Source organism: Microtus ochrogaster, chromosome 15, assembly GCF_000317375.1.
Source record: "Microtus ochrogaster isolate Prairie Vole_2 chromosome 15, MicOch1.0, whole genome shotgun sequence".
Taxonomy (NCBI): Eukaryota; Metazoa; Chordata; class Mammalia; order Rodentia; family Cricetidae; genus Microtus; species Microtus ochrogaster.
In genome coordinates, this window is record NC_022017.1 from 15516309 (window position 1) to 15532743 (window position 16435).

The window sequence follows — 16435 nt, forward strand, 5'->3', positions numbered from 1 at the left end:
TGATGTTTTCCGAGCTGTGAGCTGACAGGAGGGTGCCCTGGCCCCTGACCTGAGTGTAGGGACAGTCAGAAGCTGGCGGCCCAGCTTCACAAAGGGAGTAGGATGCGCAGGCAAGAGGGCAAGGTGATCCAGCAGAAGTGGAGGGGTGGCCCAGGGCTTAGGCTACTGCAGGGCAGAGCAGGGAGCCTCAACTCTGACTCCTGGGTACAGGACTTCGTCATACACTTGGGAAAGTGACAATGGCAGAGGGTTCAGGAAAAGTGGGTCTACCACACCTGAGAGTTTAAGCCCTGTCCCCAAAAGTGGCCCAGAGAAAGAGGGAGGCAGCCAGGCCAGCCTGTTTGTTCAGGTTTATTTCAGGGTGAGTGGGACACAGCTGACAGATGTGTGCCCATCCTAGGGGGGCAAGACACAGAGGGGCAGCTCAGCCCCTTTCACACCTGTCCCCTCCCCCACCACAAGTTCCTGGGCAGCCTCAAAGACCCAATGCACTCTGCTGCCAAAGGCATGGTGGCACGGGGGAGGGGCAGCCAAGGTGATGCCAAGTCTGTAGCTTCCTTTCTGCTTGGCTAAGTCCTCCCACTGTCCCCCACCAGTATCTGAAGCCATAATGTCCCACTTGGGGGCTAGGCCAGAGTCCCTCCCCCCAAGAAGGTAACGACTGCAGCCCCAGACACTTAGGGCTTAGGAACCCCATTCCTCCCCGGTCCTCACAACACCCCTGTGAGGTAGGTGGGAGGAGGAGGGGTGCCATGGAGGCTGCAGGAGGTGCTATGACTGGGCTGGGAGAGAGTGTATCTGCCATGCAGCAAGGGGACCCAGGCGAGGGGACAAAAGGACCTGGGAGATATGGGTGGGCAGTGCCACACTTTGGCCATGGGCAGGTGACTCTGCCTGGAGACCCCAGGGCCCACCTCAAGCCTTCCAAGGTCCCAGAGGGCCCCAGGCCTGGGCCGGAAGGCAGGATTGGGTCCCAGCCCGGCAGATGCAGGCAGCAGTGACAAGGGAGAGGGCAAGTCTTCCTCCTCGGGCCGGGGGCCCACCCCGTGGTACAAAAATAAAGGATTTCAGATCGGAACCCCAAGTCCCTGGAGGTGATCTGGGGGCTCACATCCGGGTGCCTCTGGCTTGTAATAGCTAGAAAATAAGAGAGGAGAGGGACAGAAGGAAGAGGAGAGGGGGTCAGAAAATCAGGGTGGGGGGTGAGGACAGGGTGATGCCAGGACAGGAAAGTTGAGGAGAGTGGGGGAGGGAGGGAGAGAGGGAGAGAGAAAGGCAAGTGAGTCCCAGGCTGGCTCTAGAGGAGGGGTGGGGCTGAGGCCCAAAGGAGGCGGAGTCAGGACCGAGGAGGGGAGAAACTGCCAGTTTTGGGCTGGTGGTGGCAGCCTGGTGAGGGGACAGGGATAGGAGGGGCAGATCACTGCTTTCCCAGGCAAAAGGGGGCCACCGGAAGCAGCTGTTCGCCCCATCTTAGAATCCAACTGTGGCCCAAAGAGAGGCAGTGACTTGCCCAAGGTCACACAGGGAGATCAGTTTGACTGGGGGCTATGGTCACCCAGTTAGAGATCAGGTCTTTTCTTGCCACGCTCCAATCCTTGGCAGGCTCTTGCCAGCTCATCAGTCAAGGGACACCACATGTGGCCTGGCCACCCACTCCACAGAACTAGGGGACACAGTACCCACATGCAGTGTTGCACGAGCTTCTAGACATGCGTGATGGGGCAGAGACGCATGGCTAGTCCTCCCCTCCCCTGGCCTGGCTCCAGTGCTGACTGACTATAGGCAGGCAGGTACAAGAGTCTCCACCTCTGGCCTTTTTCAGCTCTCAGGGCCTCACCCCAAAGCCCAGATAAGTTGAGAGACTTTGGTGGGTGGAGAGAATCAGCCAAAAGCTCGGCTCAAGTCCAAGGACAAGATATGAGCACCCTCCTTGCTTCCGCCCCTCCCTCCAGCTCTGCCAGGCTACAAACCAGGGGCGGCAGCTCTGGGGGCGGGCGCGGGGCCGAGGAGCTCTCACAGCAAGCTCAGGCTTGGGTCTGGGAGTGTGCGGACAGGGACCTGCAAGGAGGAAACGTGAGGAGGCAAGCGGGAAGAGTGGGGCCTGTGGCCAAGGCCAGCCTCAGAGGTGCCCTGCTGGGTTGGAGGACATAGAGCAGATGCGGCTACGCCCCTCCTCCCCAGGCCAGGAGGCAGAAGGGGCCGAAAGGGGCACAGGAGGCGGCAGGCAGGATGCTTGGGGATGCAGGGCCAGGGGGCCCGGGGAGAGGGCACGGGAGACTGGGACTAGGGCAGCCCCAGGGTGGAGACGGGAGCAGGCGGAGAGGAAACCTGGGCAGGGGCAGAGAGGGAAGAGGCAGGGTGCAGATGAGATCCAGGAGGAAGAGGAGGTGGATGAAGATGAAGCAGGACCTCCAGCAGGAAGCGGAGGAGGAGGAGGCGGTGGTGGGAGGGAGAAAAGGTTAGCGGGATCCTGAGATGACAGGGCTGCAAGAGAAAGTGAGAGAGGGATGGTTATGGGCGAGGCGCCAGGCGCTGAGCTAACCCTGGTGGCCCGCCCCCGCAGTTCCCGGCGGCAGCTGCTCCAGCAGGGAGAGGGCGGGAGGCCCGGGCTGTCATTAGCAATCGTCCTCTTGGGGGCGGGCTGCACCTTTCTCCTGGGCATCCGCCTCCACCTGCACCTGGGCCACCTCCACCTCCTCCACCTCCTGCCGCCGCTGCTCCTCCAGCTGCTCGTCCGTGCTCTGCGCACCCGCCACCGATCAGGGAAGAGAGAGTGGAGATACTGACGAGGGGGCGAGGCTGCGGGCGGCTGTCCGCAGGGACCCCCGACCTCAGGACAGAGGGGCAGGTGGGATGAAAGGGACCTCTGAGAGAAGAGGGCTTCAGCCAAAGCAGCTGGTGCGTCTTCCCTAGCCCAGAGGGGATGCTCAGAGATCAGCAAGGCTGCTGTTACAGAGCCCAGCTATGGGGAGGGCTGGAAGAGGAGCCACTGGGCTCCTGGGAAGGCCTTACTTTGGGAGGATGGATCCAGAGCAGGAAGCCAAGGTTGTCCCAGGGCAGTCACCAGCCAGATCTAGATGCCAGCAACAGTATCTGGCAGCCTGGGCCAGGTTGGTGACATAGGGAGGCAGAGCAGTAGGGCGTCCTGCACCCTTAGAGGAAGGAGCCAGCCACTGGCATTGGGGGGAGGGGAGAGGTGGTAAGGGATCACAGCAGGGTTGGGTGGTGACACACAGGAAGCCAGAGTTCCTAAGACTCCTGCACATGGGCACAGCGTCCACCTTCCCAACCTGGATCATGCCTATAGTGTGGGCCCTACTGCAGGCCTAAGGGTACTGGACCCTACTCAATTCTGGCCCAAAGGCTGGCTGCCAACTTGGGAGATTGCTGCCTAGGCCAGAGCCCACAGGGCTCCTGACACCAGGCTACCCAAAAGGCCTGGAGAAGGGTAGGACTGTGGGACTTCCCCATCCTGACCTAGGCTGACACTAGACAGTCGCTGGGAAGCCAGGAGTTCCGGTGTGGAATCTCCAGAGCGCTTACGAGCCACTTCTCCCTTCACAGAGAATGCAGCAAAGACGTGAGAAGAGAGAAAGAGCAGTGTGCCACACCTGGGCCCCTCGCTCAGCGTGCTCTACCTCAGGCTCCAACACCTTTCCCTGTGGCCTCATGAATAAGAGGCATCAAGCCCACCGCCCTGTCTGTGCCCTTGTAACAGTGCTTGCTACCTGACTGCTCCCCAGCCTGGGCCAAGGGTGTGAGCTGACTGGACTGTAGTGGCATGGGATGGATGGCGTTGGCTGTGACCATGACCATGAGCGTTATGTGGGTGCAGCAGGAGGGAGGACGGAGCAGCGGAATGGGGGAGAGGTGCTGTCTTCGCACAGGGCAGGGACTCACCTTGGTCTTACGGCTAGATTCGGAACTTAGGCCGTGTGGGGAGCTATGGAGTTCCTTAGACACCACACACAGGAACTCGGCCTGGTCCTCGCTGCCATAGTTGTAGGAGGAACCGATGTTCACCAGCTGGAGGAAGGGTAGGACTCATTACCCTCCTTGCCAACAGAGGGCAAGAGAGATAGCAGTCTACTGGAGGACCCAGGTTAGCAAGCAGCAGGCCAGGGGCCCAGCCCAGGAGCCCTCCACATCCTCCCTGGGGTCTTACAGATTTGCTCACACCATTTCTAGGTTTTCTGAGACGGGGCCTCAGACTCATTCTGCAGCTGAGGATAACCTGACTTCCTGCCTCAGCCTCTTGAGTGTGTGTGGCTATGTATGTGGCTCTCCTAATAGGGCGCTGGTGCCGATGGAGTCCTACCCAAAGCTAGAACCTTTCCTGGCGGCTCTTCTTAGCTTCACAAAGGCCTTGGGAAGGGGATACCATGAGCTCACATCCCAGGATGCAGGGCTGAAGAGAGGGGGCCCTCCCGTCCTAGCTGGCTGGTTGGTCTTCCTCACAATGGCTATCCTGGAACCCTAGTCCTCTGCTCCAGTCTCCCTGTGGGAAGAGGCTGGTGGGCTAGGTGTGTAGGGAACTAGCTCATCTCTTCTCTTGTTCTCAGGGCAGACTGAACCTTGAGTTCATGGAGGGGGAGGCTCTATGGCTCTAGAAACCCAAGAGGCAGAGTATGGCCATGTGGCTGATAACAGGAGACTCCTGTGGTAAGCCATATATGGCCCGGAGGCACGTACCTTGGGAAGCTACCACCTGGGGCTTCCAGGAAAGGGAATCACTGTGCATGCCTGTCATGAGCCCTGGAGGTCAGGCTCAGGGTACAGCAAGGATTCCATTCAACTCTGTGGTTCTGGTCTCCTCTACCTGGGCTGCCCCTGAGGACCAGAGACCGGCTGCTGTGCAGATGCCCAGTGACAAGTGTCCCTTGCCTCCTTCTCAGTCCATCTGTGCCCAGCAGGCATTTTTCTAGTCTTGCTTAGTTCCATTCAAGAAGACTCTGGGTTTGGGCAGGGGGAGGGACTAGAGACCGAGACTGCAGGAAGGACAAAGCTTAGGGTGTCCCCTGTACCCAACCCACCTGCTCGAAGCGCCAGCCATCAGACATGGTGGAAACCATCTGTGTGAGCTCCTCCTCCTGGCACTGCAGCACACGGTACACGTGCTTGGGTGGCACCTGTGGGTCAAAGGGTCACATGGAGGGCACTCTAAGGGCACCAGGCACCCAGCTGCTTCTTCCCACATTGTATAATTCTAGGTGGAGGGCAGGAAAGTTAGACCAGGGAGGAGGGAGCCATGGTCTGAATAGCTACCGTGTGCCGGATGCTTCCCTTGCAGGACTCCTCCTTCCGAGACCCTCAGGCATTTTGGAATTGTATACTGAGGCTCTCAGAGAGGTTCAGGTACTTGCCCAGGGTTACCAGCTCAAGGGTGGGAGAGCCATGTGTGGAATATGGGCAATACAAGAGGGAAGGAAGCTGGGAAGGATTTGAGGAGACTGGGTTCCCAGCCAAGTCAGGCCCTCACCTCTTTAGCCCCTGTGGTTGGGAGTTGATGTCTCATCCTGTCCCCCAGAGGCCTGGGGTCTGAGCTCTGAAATGCCAGCCCCAACAGCTCATGGGTACCTACAGGGGACTGCCTGACTCCATGAGGTAGACTCATCCTGTATGGCCTTGGGTGGGGTTGGGTGGGTGACTGGCATCTGCTATGAGCAAGGGTAGCTAGGCAACTTTGAGCATCTCTACTTTCCACGGAGGAAAACAAAGAAGGGCATGATAACCCTTGGTCACACACAGCAGTAGCCAAGTCAGGGGCAGAACCCTACCAGTATATATCCAGGATGGGGCTTGCCGAACAGCCTGGAAGGCCTCCCCCTGCCCTTCACCATGCCCCCTTTCCCTCCACGGGTCCTGGTTCCTCTCTCCAAACCTGGGTCACTGTGTAGTCTTTCTCCTCCATCCTGTCCTTGATGATTCGGATCAGGGGGCCGATGTTGTAGAACTCAGCTTCCTCCAGGACCCCTAGAACACAGAGCAGCTGGTCACCTCTACTGTCTCCATGCCCCATTCTCCTTGCCCCCAGACCCACTTCCTGCTCTGGTCACATTCCTAGACAGGGTCTAGGAGTTCAGGGGTCAAGGAAGAGGGAACATTTCGGATGGAGGGATTTGCTCCATTGGCAGAGTGACTGACTAGCATGTACAAAGCCCAGGTTTGATCCCCAGCACTGCACAAACCATGAGTGGTGGTGAACACTTGTAATCCTAGCACTTGGGAGGTAGAGGCACGAGGATGAGAAGTTCACAGATATCCTTCGTTACTTAACACGTGTGAGCCAGCCTGGGCTATATGAGACCTGGTTCAATCCAACAGAAGGGAACCCACATAAGAGGCTGAGATGCTACTCTTCAGCCAGCCCTGTCTCCTGTGCTGCAGTGAGCATGTGATCCAGGACTACCTGGTGACCCTGAACGTTTTGGGCATCAAGAGAGAAGGCTCGCTGGGACTGTGTCCTAGAATACTACAGCGAGGGCCTAGGCCACCCACTGTGTGTCCTCGTTCATCAAACACACGTGAAGTACCAGGCCTGTTGTGTTATGATACTTGTCAGAACTAGAAGTGAATACTTTCATTATGTCCACTGAACAACCGGGGAAACTGAGGCTGAGAGAAAAGCAGCTTTCCAAGGTCACAGGGCCTGTAAGCCGCAGAGCCAAGGCAAGCTCCACTTTCAGAGCCCTGAACCCCTCGCTAGAAGTAAATTTTTGGGCACTCCCAGCTACCACTCGTAACTGCTGATAAAGCTCTTGTGGATGGATTCATCAGAGATCCCGGGACGCAGGTATCACTGTCTGTGTTATAGACTGATCTTCAAGATTAAGTCAGTCATCCCTCCTCCCACTCAGTGAAGTGCAAAGAGCTCTCAGGAGTCTGGACTACAGGAAGTCCCTGCAAGACATGGGCTGCTGGGCTCTCTGGGGACAGGGACCATCACAGACTGTTATATCCTCTCAATCCTGAACCTCTGAAACCGAACTGCCATGTGATGGAGGGACTCTGGTTGGGAGGTGAGGGGTCATGATGAAGGAAATGAGTGCTCTCTGAATGGTGGCTGACGCCCAATGAATCCCTCTGCCTGCGTAGAGCACACAGTGAGCAGCTGGCAGCAGGGGAAATGGTCAGGCCTCTAGGCTAACACACTGACCCTGAATCCCAGCCTATCAAGTGGGAGGGGTCAGAGGCTGTTGTCATAGCCCCCGAGCCTCTGGGACTTCCTTATAGCATCTGGAACTGGACCAGGGGTCATTCTGATCTCTATTGGTGCTCAGCCCATACCTGCCCGAAGGGACGGTCAGCAAGGACCACTGCCTGAGTGACAGAAATCTCCCAGGCCTTGGCTGAGAGAAACCGCGATAGGCATCCAACCCTAAGCTGTGTGCCCCAGGCTGAGACACTCTGTCTACCTTCTCACTGCCTAGTGTGACTCTGTAGACACAGAGAGGTTAACTAACATTTCCACTGCCACACAGCAAGCTCCCTCCTGAAATCCATCTCTGCAGATCTTCCCCATGTGAAGTTGTGAGAACAGCAGAGCCTTGACCGGCGAGAACCTGTAAACAGGTGTTGGCTGTGACGCAGCTGGAGCGTGAGCCTCCCAGAGGGACCTATTCCTGAGCCCAGGCCCCACCCACGTGATCTCTTCCCCTCGGACTGCTAGGCAGCTAGCTGGAGGCTGGGCAGAGCGAGCTACCTACAGTGAGCTGAGTATGATCTCCCTGTCCTTTGGGGGGGGGGGATCTTCAGACCACTGTCCCCCTTTGGGGTCAGCCAGAGAACATCACTGCCTAGAGCAAGGGCTGTGTAAAACAACCACAGATTCACAGGGCCCATCTGCAGTACCAACACCACTCTTTTCGAATGTGGGTCATGATGCCCATTTTGTAGGCACTAGTGGAGACCCAGAGAAGATGGACATGTCCAAGCTGGCCTGGCCTGATCCAGAGCGACACTCGAGTGTACAGAGGAGAGCCGGTGTGAGGATGGCTACAGTCCCTGCCGCTGGCCTCTTCTCTACACTGCTTCTAAGTCAGTTGGGGCAGGATATGAGCCTCCACAGGCCTGGGAAAGGCAGAAGCCCTACCAGGAACAGCACCCCAAATCCCCCATGAGCCACTGGGCTACAGAAGCAGCCAGTTTGGGGAACTCCACCCAATGGCTGATGGCAAGATCCTGTTTGGGAGACACAGAATAAGGCAAAGGCGGCCCCAGCTCTTCTCCCATCCAGCCTGGAACATCACAGGCCACACCAGGCCTTCCTGAAGGCTTGTGAGCAAGGTCACTCCCAAAGTCAGCAGAAGCCTTGAGGCCTCACTGGCTCCCTGGCTCCTCTTCCATTTCCACATCACTTCCCCAACTGCACTCAGTGACAGCTTGGGTCTGTCAGATTGGCAGAGACCTGGAGAATGGAACCCCCCTTGCAGGACAGGCAGAAAATAGTGGGGAAAGTACATGCCACCCTGACTTCAAGAATGGTTTTACGCCCCACCCCCCATCCCACCGAAGGCTCTGCCTGGATCCAGAGAGCCCCAGACGAGCACAAGGAACCAACTCACCCTCCTCAGCCATGTCCTTGTCCAGCACCAGTTTGCCATGCCTGAGGAAGTTCAGTATGGGCCCGAAGTAGGTGGGGTCTCGGTCAATGAGGTAAGCCCCCGTCTCATCCTGTGGAGATGACCATAGGAAGTGAGAGGGGTGTAAGCTGCCCCAAGCCCAGTCCCACACATCAGCCCAACTCACCAAAGGCTGGGGAAAAGGGCTGCAGGGAGAGAGGAAGGGGGATGAGATGGAAGAGCAAGGCGCTGGGTTCCAACCCTGCCTCTGTCTTTTCTAGGCTGTGGGACCTAGAAAAGTCAATCATTTGGGCTCTCGAGGCATCTCTTCTCTCCCCCATAATCGGGGGCTAAAGTGTGAGCGTAGAGTGTGACCTTTCTTCTGAGTAAGCCCTAGCTCAGCACAGCACTCGGTGAATTTCTCTCTTGGGAAAGTTTTCTTCTTGGAGGCTGTCCCCCTGTGCTAACCCCACTATCCATCAGATGTTTGCAAGTTTCCCAAGAAGCTGCTCTCTGATTGGACACTTGCAGCCCGCAGGGAGGCAGGGCTGGCATCAGTATGATCAAGAAGCAGGGGACTCACCCAAGGACACAGTGTGAGAGGGCCACAGAATGGGGGTCAGGGGACTTTCACAAGCCAACTCCGGAGGCCTTGTACATGAGGAGGCCAAAGTCAGAACAGGGAAGTTCATCCTACCCCTACTCCCCCCAGGTCATTCGGGGAGTTGGCATGAGAGCAAGGTGAGCCCACAAGTGGTATCTGGTAGGCCAGGGCTCTTCCCCACATTAAGCCCAGCTCCAAGACACCCTAGGCCTCCTCCACCCAGATCCCTGCACCCTTCAGCTACCCACACCCCAAGGGCGGGGGTAAGCAGCCGCATCAACTCCTAACGCTAGAGTCTGCCAGGGCAGCGGGGCAGGCCAGGCTTGTCGGTCTCCCAGCACCGCCCCACAGCAAGGGAGCGTCCCGAATCCAGGACAGCGCTCCAAGGCTCCAAATGGCCGTGGCCTATACTGTCCCGTTGCCACGGCAATAGGCACAGCTTTCCCTCTTGGCTCCGCTTCCTTCCCGTCCTCCTGCCCGGGCTTCCCGCCTCAGGATCCTATGAAAGCTACATTGCCCAGGCCTAGGGAGAGGGACAAGCAGGCCGAATAGCCCCGGAGCGCAGAACCCAGACGCCACCCTCGGCGGGCTCACCCGGTCCGACTGCAGCTCTTCGCCTTGGCACAGGCGGCTGAGGAAGGACTTCTGCTCCCGGCACAGCGTCTGGCGGGTGGTCAGGAACACTGTGCCCCCCACGTTCAGCCGTACCCACTTGCCCCAGCCGCCCCCGGCGCGGCTGCCCGCCCCCGCCGGTGGCGCTGCCTCCCCGGCCTCCATCCTCATCGCCAGCCGCGGTGTCTGCAGCCTCCCCTCGGCTGGCTGCGGGCGAGTACCAGACGCGGGGAATGCCGGGAGTTGTAGTCTGGAGCCAGGACTGGGATGAGCTGCTCCTGTTTTGGTGCGGCTTGGACAACAGATCCCGCCCCACATTACCTTTCTTGGCGCCTGGACACTTGGACGCTCCCTTTGGTCAGACTGCTTGGTTTGCAGAAAGCTAGGACGCTGGGGAAAGAGTGAAATCGGCTACTCCCCACGTTCGTTCTTTGTGCGTGGGCCCCAGCTCAGGAATGCCTGACCTGAGAAGAACTTTCTGCCTCCAGAGATTCCTATATTTACCTATACCTACTTTTTAGTAGATGTGGGTGCATGTGTGTGTGCGCATGTGCGTATGAGCATGCATGTGTTTCTAGGGATGGAACCCAGGGTCTCTGACCTGCTAAACTACACCAGCAATACTTCTTTTGGTTCCATATGTGGACCACGGGGATGACAATGAGTCACTTCTACCTCCTAAACTCTTTGAGGACATGTAGTTGGATTTAGAGCTGTCTGGACATTTCTGTGTGCCAGAAAGCTATGTGAACATATATATTAGTCATTCAAGCTCCCCGCAGCTTTGCCAGGTTGGCACAGCCAAAACAGTGGTACAGATGGGGCTACAGAAGTAAAGGGAGAGCGGTGCATTCCCATACTAGAGTCTGTTTCCTCCGCTCTTCCCAGGGCTGGCAAGGATCAACCAAGGCCTCCCACATTAAACCCAAGCCTCCTCACCCATCTTCCTGCACTGCTCAGCTGCCCACACCCCGAGGGCAAGCCGAAGCAGCCACATCAACTCCTTTTCCAGTTGGAGTCAGCCTGGACAGCAGGGATGAGGGAGATGAGGGGGATATGAAGACAGCCCTGGTTTGTAGGGCTTGTGGGGCTGGTCACAACAATCACTAGTCTGCAGGGATGGAGAGAGGTGAGGGGTGGATCAGGTCGGACCAAGGACAGAGCTAAGTCAGGAGGGACACTGGCTTCCCTGATGCCACTTGCTGTCGTAAATATGATAGAACTGAAGCGGGGTGGTGAGGCACCTGATTGCCTTCACAGGTCTGTTTTCAAGATGTAGGAAGGAAAGCTGGGTGGTGGTGGCGCATGCCTTTAATCCCAGCACTCGGGAGGCAGAGGTGAGTGGATCTCTGTGAGTTCGAGGCCAGCCTGGTCTACAAGAGCTAGTTCCAGGGCAGGCACCAAAAACTACAGAGAAACCCTGTCTCGAAACAAACAAACAAACAAACAAACAAAAAGATGGGGGAGGGGAAGCTGTGGATACCCCCTCCCAGTCCTTGAGGAGTGTGGGCTGCGCCACAGGACTGAAGAGGCACCAAGGCTCTCAGCAAAGGAGGAAAGGCCTAGGGGTGGGGCTTTGGATTGCTCACTCTGGCATTGTGATCCAGAGGATTATTGGAATGGGAAGAGGGAAATGGGGGAAGCTGTTGTAGTGACACTATCTCCCTCTGTTTCCCTCTCCTCATTGCTCCCGAGGACGGGTGTCCCTTTCAGGACAACACATCAGGTACCAAAAGTACCAAAACACTGGACATGACTCAGGGAGCGGCCTAGTTTCACTTTCTGTTGCTGTGATACAACATCCTCCAAAAGCCAGCTCTGGAGGAAAATTGGCTCACAATTCCAGGACACAGCCCTTTGTTGTAGGGAAACCAAGGAGGCACTTCATATCCAAACCACAATCCAGCTGAAGCGACACCCTCACCAATGAGGGTCACAGCCAGAACCAGGTAGCAAGATCCAAGGCTCCTGGACAGCCAACACTTGCCACTGCATTCTGTCCCGTGTCTGTCTGGGTTTTTATCTGGCCTGTTTCGGGTGGAGGGCCTTCACCGGATCCTAAGTGGAGAAAGGCCCTTAGCCCTCCTCCCCAAATGACTCTCGTGTGTCACTGGGTTCGCTGAGCACCTACTGTGTGCCAAGATTGAAAGCTGGAGATGAAGATGTCATAGCTGGCCCCTGGTGGTCTTCCAGGAGGGATTGCTTGTCTCAGGGAAGGTAGATTTAAGAGGGTTAGATGGAACCGTGAATCCAGGCAGCCTAACTATAATCCTGCATCGTCATTTCTTTGTGATTTATTTGCTTGGGGTCTTTTGCACGCTTATCTCAACCTTCCTCGGAAGATACTGGGAGACACCAAACATTGCTAAACAAAGTGTCTAAAACACTTTCTGGGATGGTGGCTAAGTCTCAGAAGAGTCTAACCTTAATCCCTAACCTTGCTAGCTGGTTTCACTGCCCCCTGCGGGCTCATCTGAAGCTTTTCCTTGGGTCCTGAATTAGCAGGAAAGTGAGGCAGATAAGAGTGGAGGTGCAATGGCGCAGACTCCCAGATAAGGATGCCAACCAGCAGCCCAGCTTTGTAGCTCAGCAGGTGGATGGCCTTGGAAAGGCCCCACGCCCTCTCTCAACCTTATTTCCCACCTGTGAGGAAGCAGCCAGCCAGCATGCAAGGCCTAGAGGTGCGAGTCCTCCATGCCACCTACACAGAGGCCAGAGAGTACCTGCTTTTGTGAAGCCAGCCAGCTATTCTGTCAAGGTGGTGCTTGAGTCAAAGACCGCCTCACTGGCCCTGGATGAACTAGCCTACCAACCACTCCCTGCTGAGAAGGGAAAAGAAGGCGGGAAGAGAGGCCACCCCTAAATGCTCCAGGGCAGAGTGGCTGCTATTGCAGGCTAAGCCTTGTGGCCTAATGTGATCCTTAAGTCCCTCTTTGATAGGGACTCAGCACACCCTCTGGGCTCTCGTCTGAGCACACCGTTCGTGGGTGGCCCTGTTTTGAATCTTCTCCTTTGAGCAGCACCTAGCATCGGAGGAGAGGCTTGTGTCATCTCTGCCGGCAGGTCTATGACGAGGCTGTCACTCAATCCATTCTCCTCACCTCCAAGTACAGAATGTCAGAATATACGATTAGCTTCAAGTCCTTGTTTGGTTCCTCACGTCAATTCCACCCCTGCCTGAGGGGCGGGCTCTGCTGCTTATCCTTGTGTGGGCGCTGCCTGGAAGTCAACACCTGGTTAGGTCACCTGAGGAGACAATGGGACGGAGAGGGTCAGAGAGCACACATCTGGCGGCAGGAACTGCTCCTACTGAGCAGCAGGCTTCATGGTCTTACCTAGGATGTTCTAGAATTTTAGCAGATGCTCACCAAGCCTGTCTCAGGGGTGGGGGTTTGGTTTCAGAGGAAACCCAGGGTGGGGGCCCATCTGTAATCCTCCTACTTGGGAGGTGAGGGCAGGAGGGCTACTGAGACCGCCTCAAAGATAAAAAGATGTCTCAAAAAATAAATTAATTAGGTGAATTCTCCACCCTCCCCTTGAGTTCACAGGAAGGGCCCATAACTGTCTTCCACTCAATGGGATGCCATCTCAACTCACTTGTGTTCTGAAAGGCAGTCTGAGGCCAGGCAGAGTGGCCCATGCCTTTAATCCCCGCACTCAGGAGGCAGAGACAGAAGGTTAGTTCAAGGCCAGCCTGGTCTACGTGGCGAGTTCCAGGAGGAAGAGGTGCCTGCTCACATTTTGCAGAGACATACCTGGTGATGTAGCCGCTGGGCACCGGGGACCACCTGGGCCTGGGTCTGGGTCTGGGAGCTGCTCCCTGCAGTCAGCAGGGGGCGCCCGTCAGACTCCTCTGTAGCCTGCCCTACTCCTTGGTTCCCTGGTGTGGCTGGGTTTTCAAAAGCTTGGCTCCTAGAACGAGGCTGCCTTGGGGCTTATCAGTCTATTCTCAACGTCACACTGTGTATTCCCCCCCCCCCCACCGCCGGGCCCCAGCACTGACCACCCCAGCCAGGTACACGGTGAGTGACCACTTTAATCCCAGTCCAATTGGAAGCTGCAGCTGTCTGCTGTCCTGGAAGGACCCAGAGGGAAGGTCCGGTTCTTTCCTGCTCCCGCCCCCGCCTCCCCTCGCCTCTGCAACTCGCCTGTGACACCGTCTACATAGCCAATTCCTGCTGTCAGCTGAGGATACAAGCAGAAGAAAGGAAGTGAGAGGCTTCCCTACCCCCGGAGCCCTTCTTCTGGGGGGACTTTCTTGTGACCAAAACGTATGACTAGCTGGCTAGTTTTTGTTTTGCTTTCTGGTGCTCGTGGTGGGCGTTCTTTGGAGCCCTCACTGCTGGTAATCCTTCACAGTGCAAGGCCCTTCCCGGGCAGTGCCTTCTCTGATTGGTCCTTGGATACTGCTCGAGGAGCAAGGCTATAACAGAGTCTGGGGATTGACCCAATGCCTAGCGCTAGAACAAAGCTCCCCTGGAGAGTCCATCTCTCCATCATGTCCTTAGCTAGCCCCAGGAAAGCCTGTGGACAGTATGCACCCTGCTCAGTACATCTTCCGACTTATATGGTCTGCCTGCTTTTCTGAACCTCACCAAACCCCATCTTTGAGCCTGCTGTACCCAGGACAAAGGGCTCTCTCTGCAGAGGTCTGCAGGAAGCCCCTTCACTCAGAGAGGGAAGGCTCTCAGGTGCACCAGGCCACAGTGGCAGCCTGTGAAGTCTGTCTGTCCTCTAGCTGCTCTGTCTCTGAGCTGGACTTCCAAGATGAATCCTTAACCACTTCCCTTGGGATAACAGCTTTAGGTGGTCTTTGTACTTTGTTTTCAGAATGTGAGTCCAGTTATCAGCCCCAGTGGAGACAGAGTCAGAAAAGCTGATAAAACCAAATAATAATAATAATAAAATTAAAAAAAACCCACAAGACAAAAAAAAAAAAGATTTCATCTTCAGGTTTAAAGAAATGTCACACAATTACACCCCCCCAATTCAAAATGTAAATACTTCATTACCTTTATTTCTCATCCCCCCCTTCCCTTCCTCTGCTTTTTCTCATTTCCTAGCCTTTTTTTTTCTTTATAAACTGCAGTAAATGGTTTCTCCCTCCTAAACTGAGCAAAGGGCACTCCCCTGTGACCACAGTATGGGATCAGTATAAGATCCAGAGGAGGTGGGAGTGGGGCTAAGCCCGAAACACTCCTGGAACCTGTCCACAGACTTCCACCTAATGTCCTTTCTAATTAAAGAAAATCCATGCAAAGAAAAAAAAGACAGCAAGATTTACATTCAAACCGCCTTGTACTTGGTTGGTCAGCTCCTTGCTGCTGCCCCTGTTCCTGCCCTTACCCCTACCGTGTAGCCCAGACTGTCCTAGAACTCAAGATCCTCTTGCCTCAGCCTCTGGATGCTGGAATTTCAGGGCTTTGCCACCACACCCAGCCTCTCAGCTCTCTGCCAGCCTGCAGCAGTTTCTCTGCCTTCTGTTCTCGAAGCGTCTAGGTGATCTGCGTAGCATGCCCTCCACGGTGGCTCTGCCCCGTCCTCTCTCACAGGGAGGTTTGCCTTGTGTGTTGTCGGCTGGAGCCTCACAGATGGGTGCTGGGTTCTTCTGATCACCCCATTTTGGAGAGGGGGCGAATGCAGGTCAGCTGTGCAGTCACGGCTCCTTTGGGAATGAATCATCAGTTGAGGAGACGGGGCGGTGGGGGAGACGTGATGATTCCCTTCTCCCCCAGTTAATTTATCTCATCATGAATTCCACTATTCACTGATTGTTCCTGTGTGAAATAATCAATGCTGCTGATAGCCAAGCTCTGATTTTGTAATCACATCACTGCTTCTGTGTGCAGTGGTGTCTGTCCATTGAACAGCCTCCCCCTGCTTCCTTAATTAATATCAACACAGACTATTAGAGTCTTTAGTCTATAAGTTAAAATATGTTACTATTGATATGATTTTTATATTCAAGCTGTCAAAGATTTGATTAATGTGAACATCTTTATGGCTTCTCTATCTTTTTTTAAAAAATAATATTTTGGGCAGGAAATGTGTCCCATTGGTAGAGTGTTCGCCCAGCATACATGAAGCCATGTGTTCCATCTCAAGAACAGCATAAACTAGGCATGCTGCATGACTGTAATCCTAGCTTTTTGGAGGTAGAGGCAGGAAGATGAGAAGTTCAAAGTCATACTTAGCTGTATTGAGAGTTTGAGGCCAGCCTGGGATATGTGCAACTCTCTCTGATGAACAACAAAACCCCAAATCTCCATCATCCCACCAACCCCACCATCCCACCATCCCCACCATCCCCACCATCCTCACCATCCCCACCATCCTCATCATCCCACCATCCCCACCATCCTCACCATCCCCACCATCCCACCATCCCCACCATCCCCACCATCCCCACCATCCCACCATCCTCATCATCCCACCATCCCCACCCATCCCCACCATCCCCACCATCCCCACCATCCCACCAACCTCACGATCCCACCATCCTCATCATTCCCACCATCCCCACCATCCCACCATCCCAACCATCCCCACCATCCCACCATCCTCACCATCCCCACCATCCCCACCATCCCACCAACCTCACGATCCCACCATCCCCACCATCCCCACCATCCCCACCATCCCACCAACCTCACGATCC

General features: G+C 55.8%; 1 protein-coding gene across 4 annotated transcripts; it reads right to left on the bottom strand.

The window, feature by feature from the left end:
- Positions 1-337: 337 nt before the first annotated feature.
- Kctd17 (potassium channel tetramerization domain containing 17) lies at positions 338-10110 on the bottom strand. 4 transcript variants are annotated; one of them, XM_026782624.1, is made up of 9 exons: positions 9760-10009; positions 8565-8673; positions 5882-5973; positions 5034-5129; positions 3901-4026; positions 2648-2741; positions 2410-2484; positions 1971-2058; positions 338-1137 (listed from the first exon to the last, which is right to left on the bottom strand). In XM_026782624.1, the coding sequence occupies exons 1-9, from the start codon at positions 9946-9948 to the stop codon at positions 1068-1070; spliced, it is 939 nt and encodes a 312-aa protein (XP_026638425.1). In that variant the 5' UTR covers positions 9949-10009; the 3' UTR covers positions 338-1067. The 4 variants fall into 4 exon arrangements, with proteins under 4 accessions (XP_026638425.1, XP_026638426.1, XP_005354301.1 ...); XM_005354244.3 differs by lacking the exons at positions 2410-2484; positions 2648-2741 and having other exon boundaries at positions 1060-1137; positions 9760-9999; XM_013348797.2 differs by lacking the exons at positions 338-1137; positions 1971-2058 and having other exon boundaries at positions 2065-2484; positions 9760-10080.
- Positions 10111-16435: the final 6325 nt, after the last annotated feature.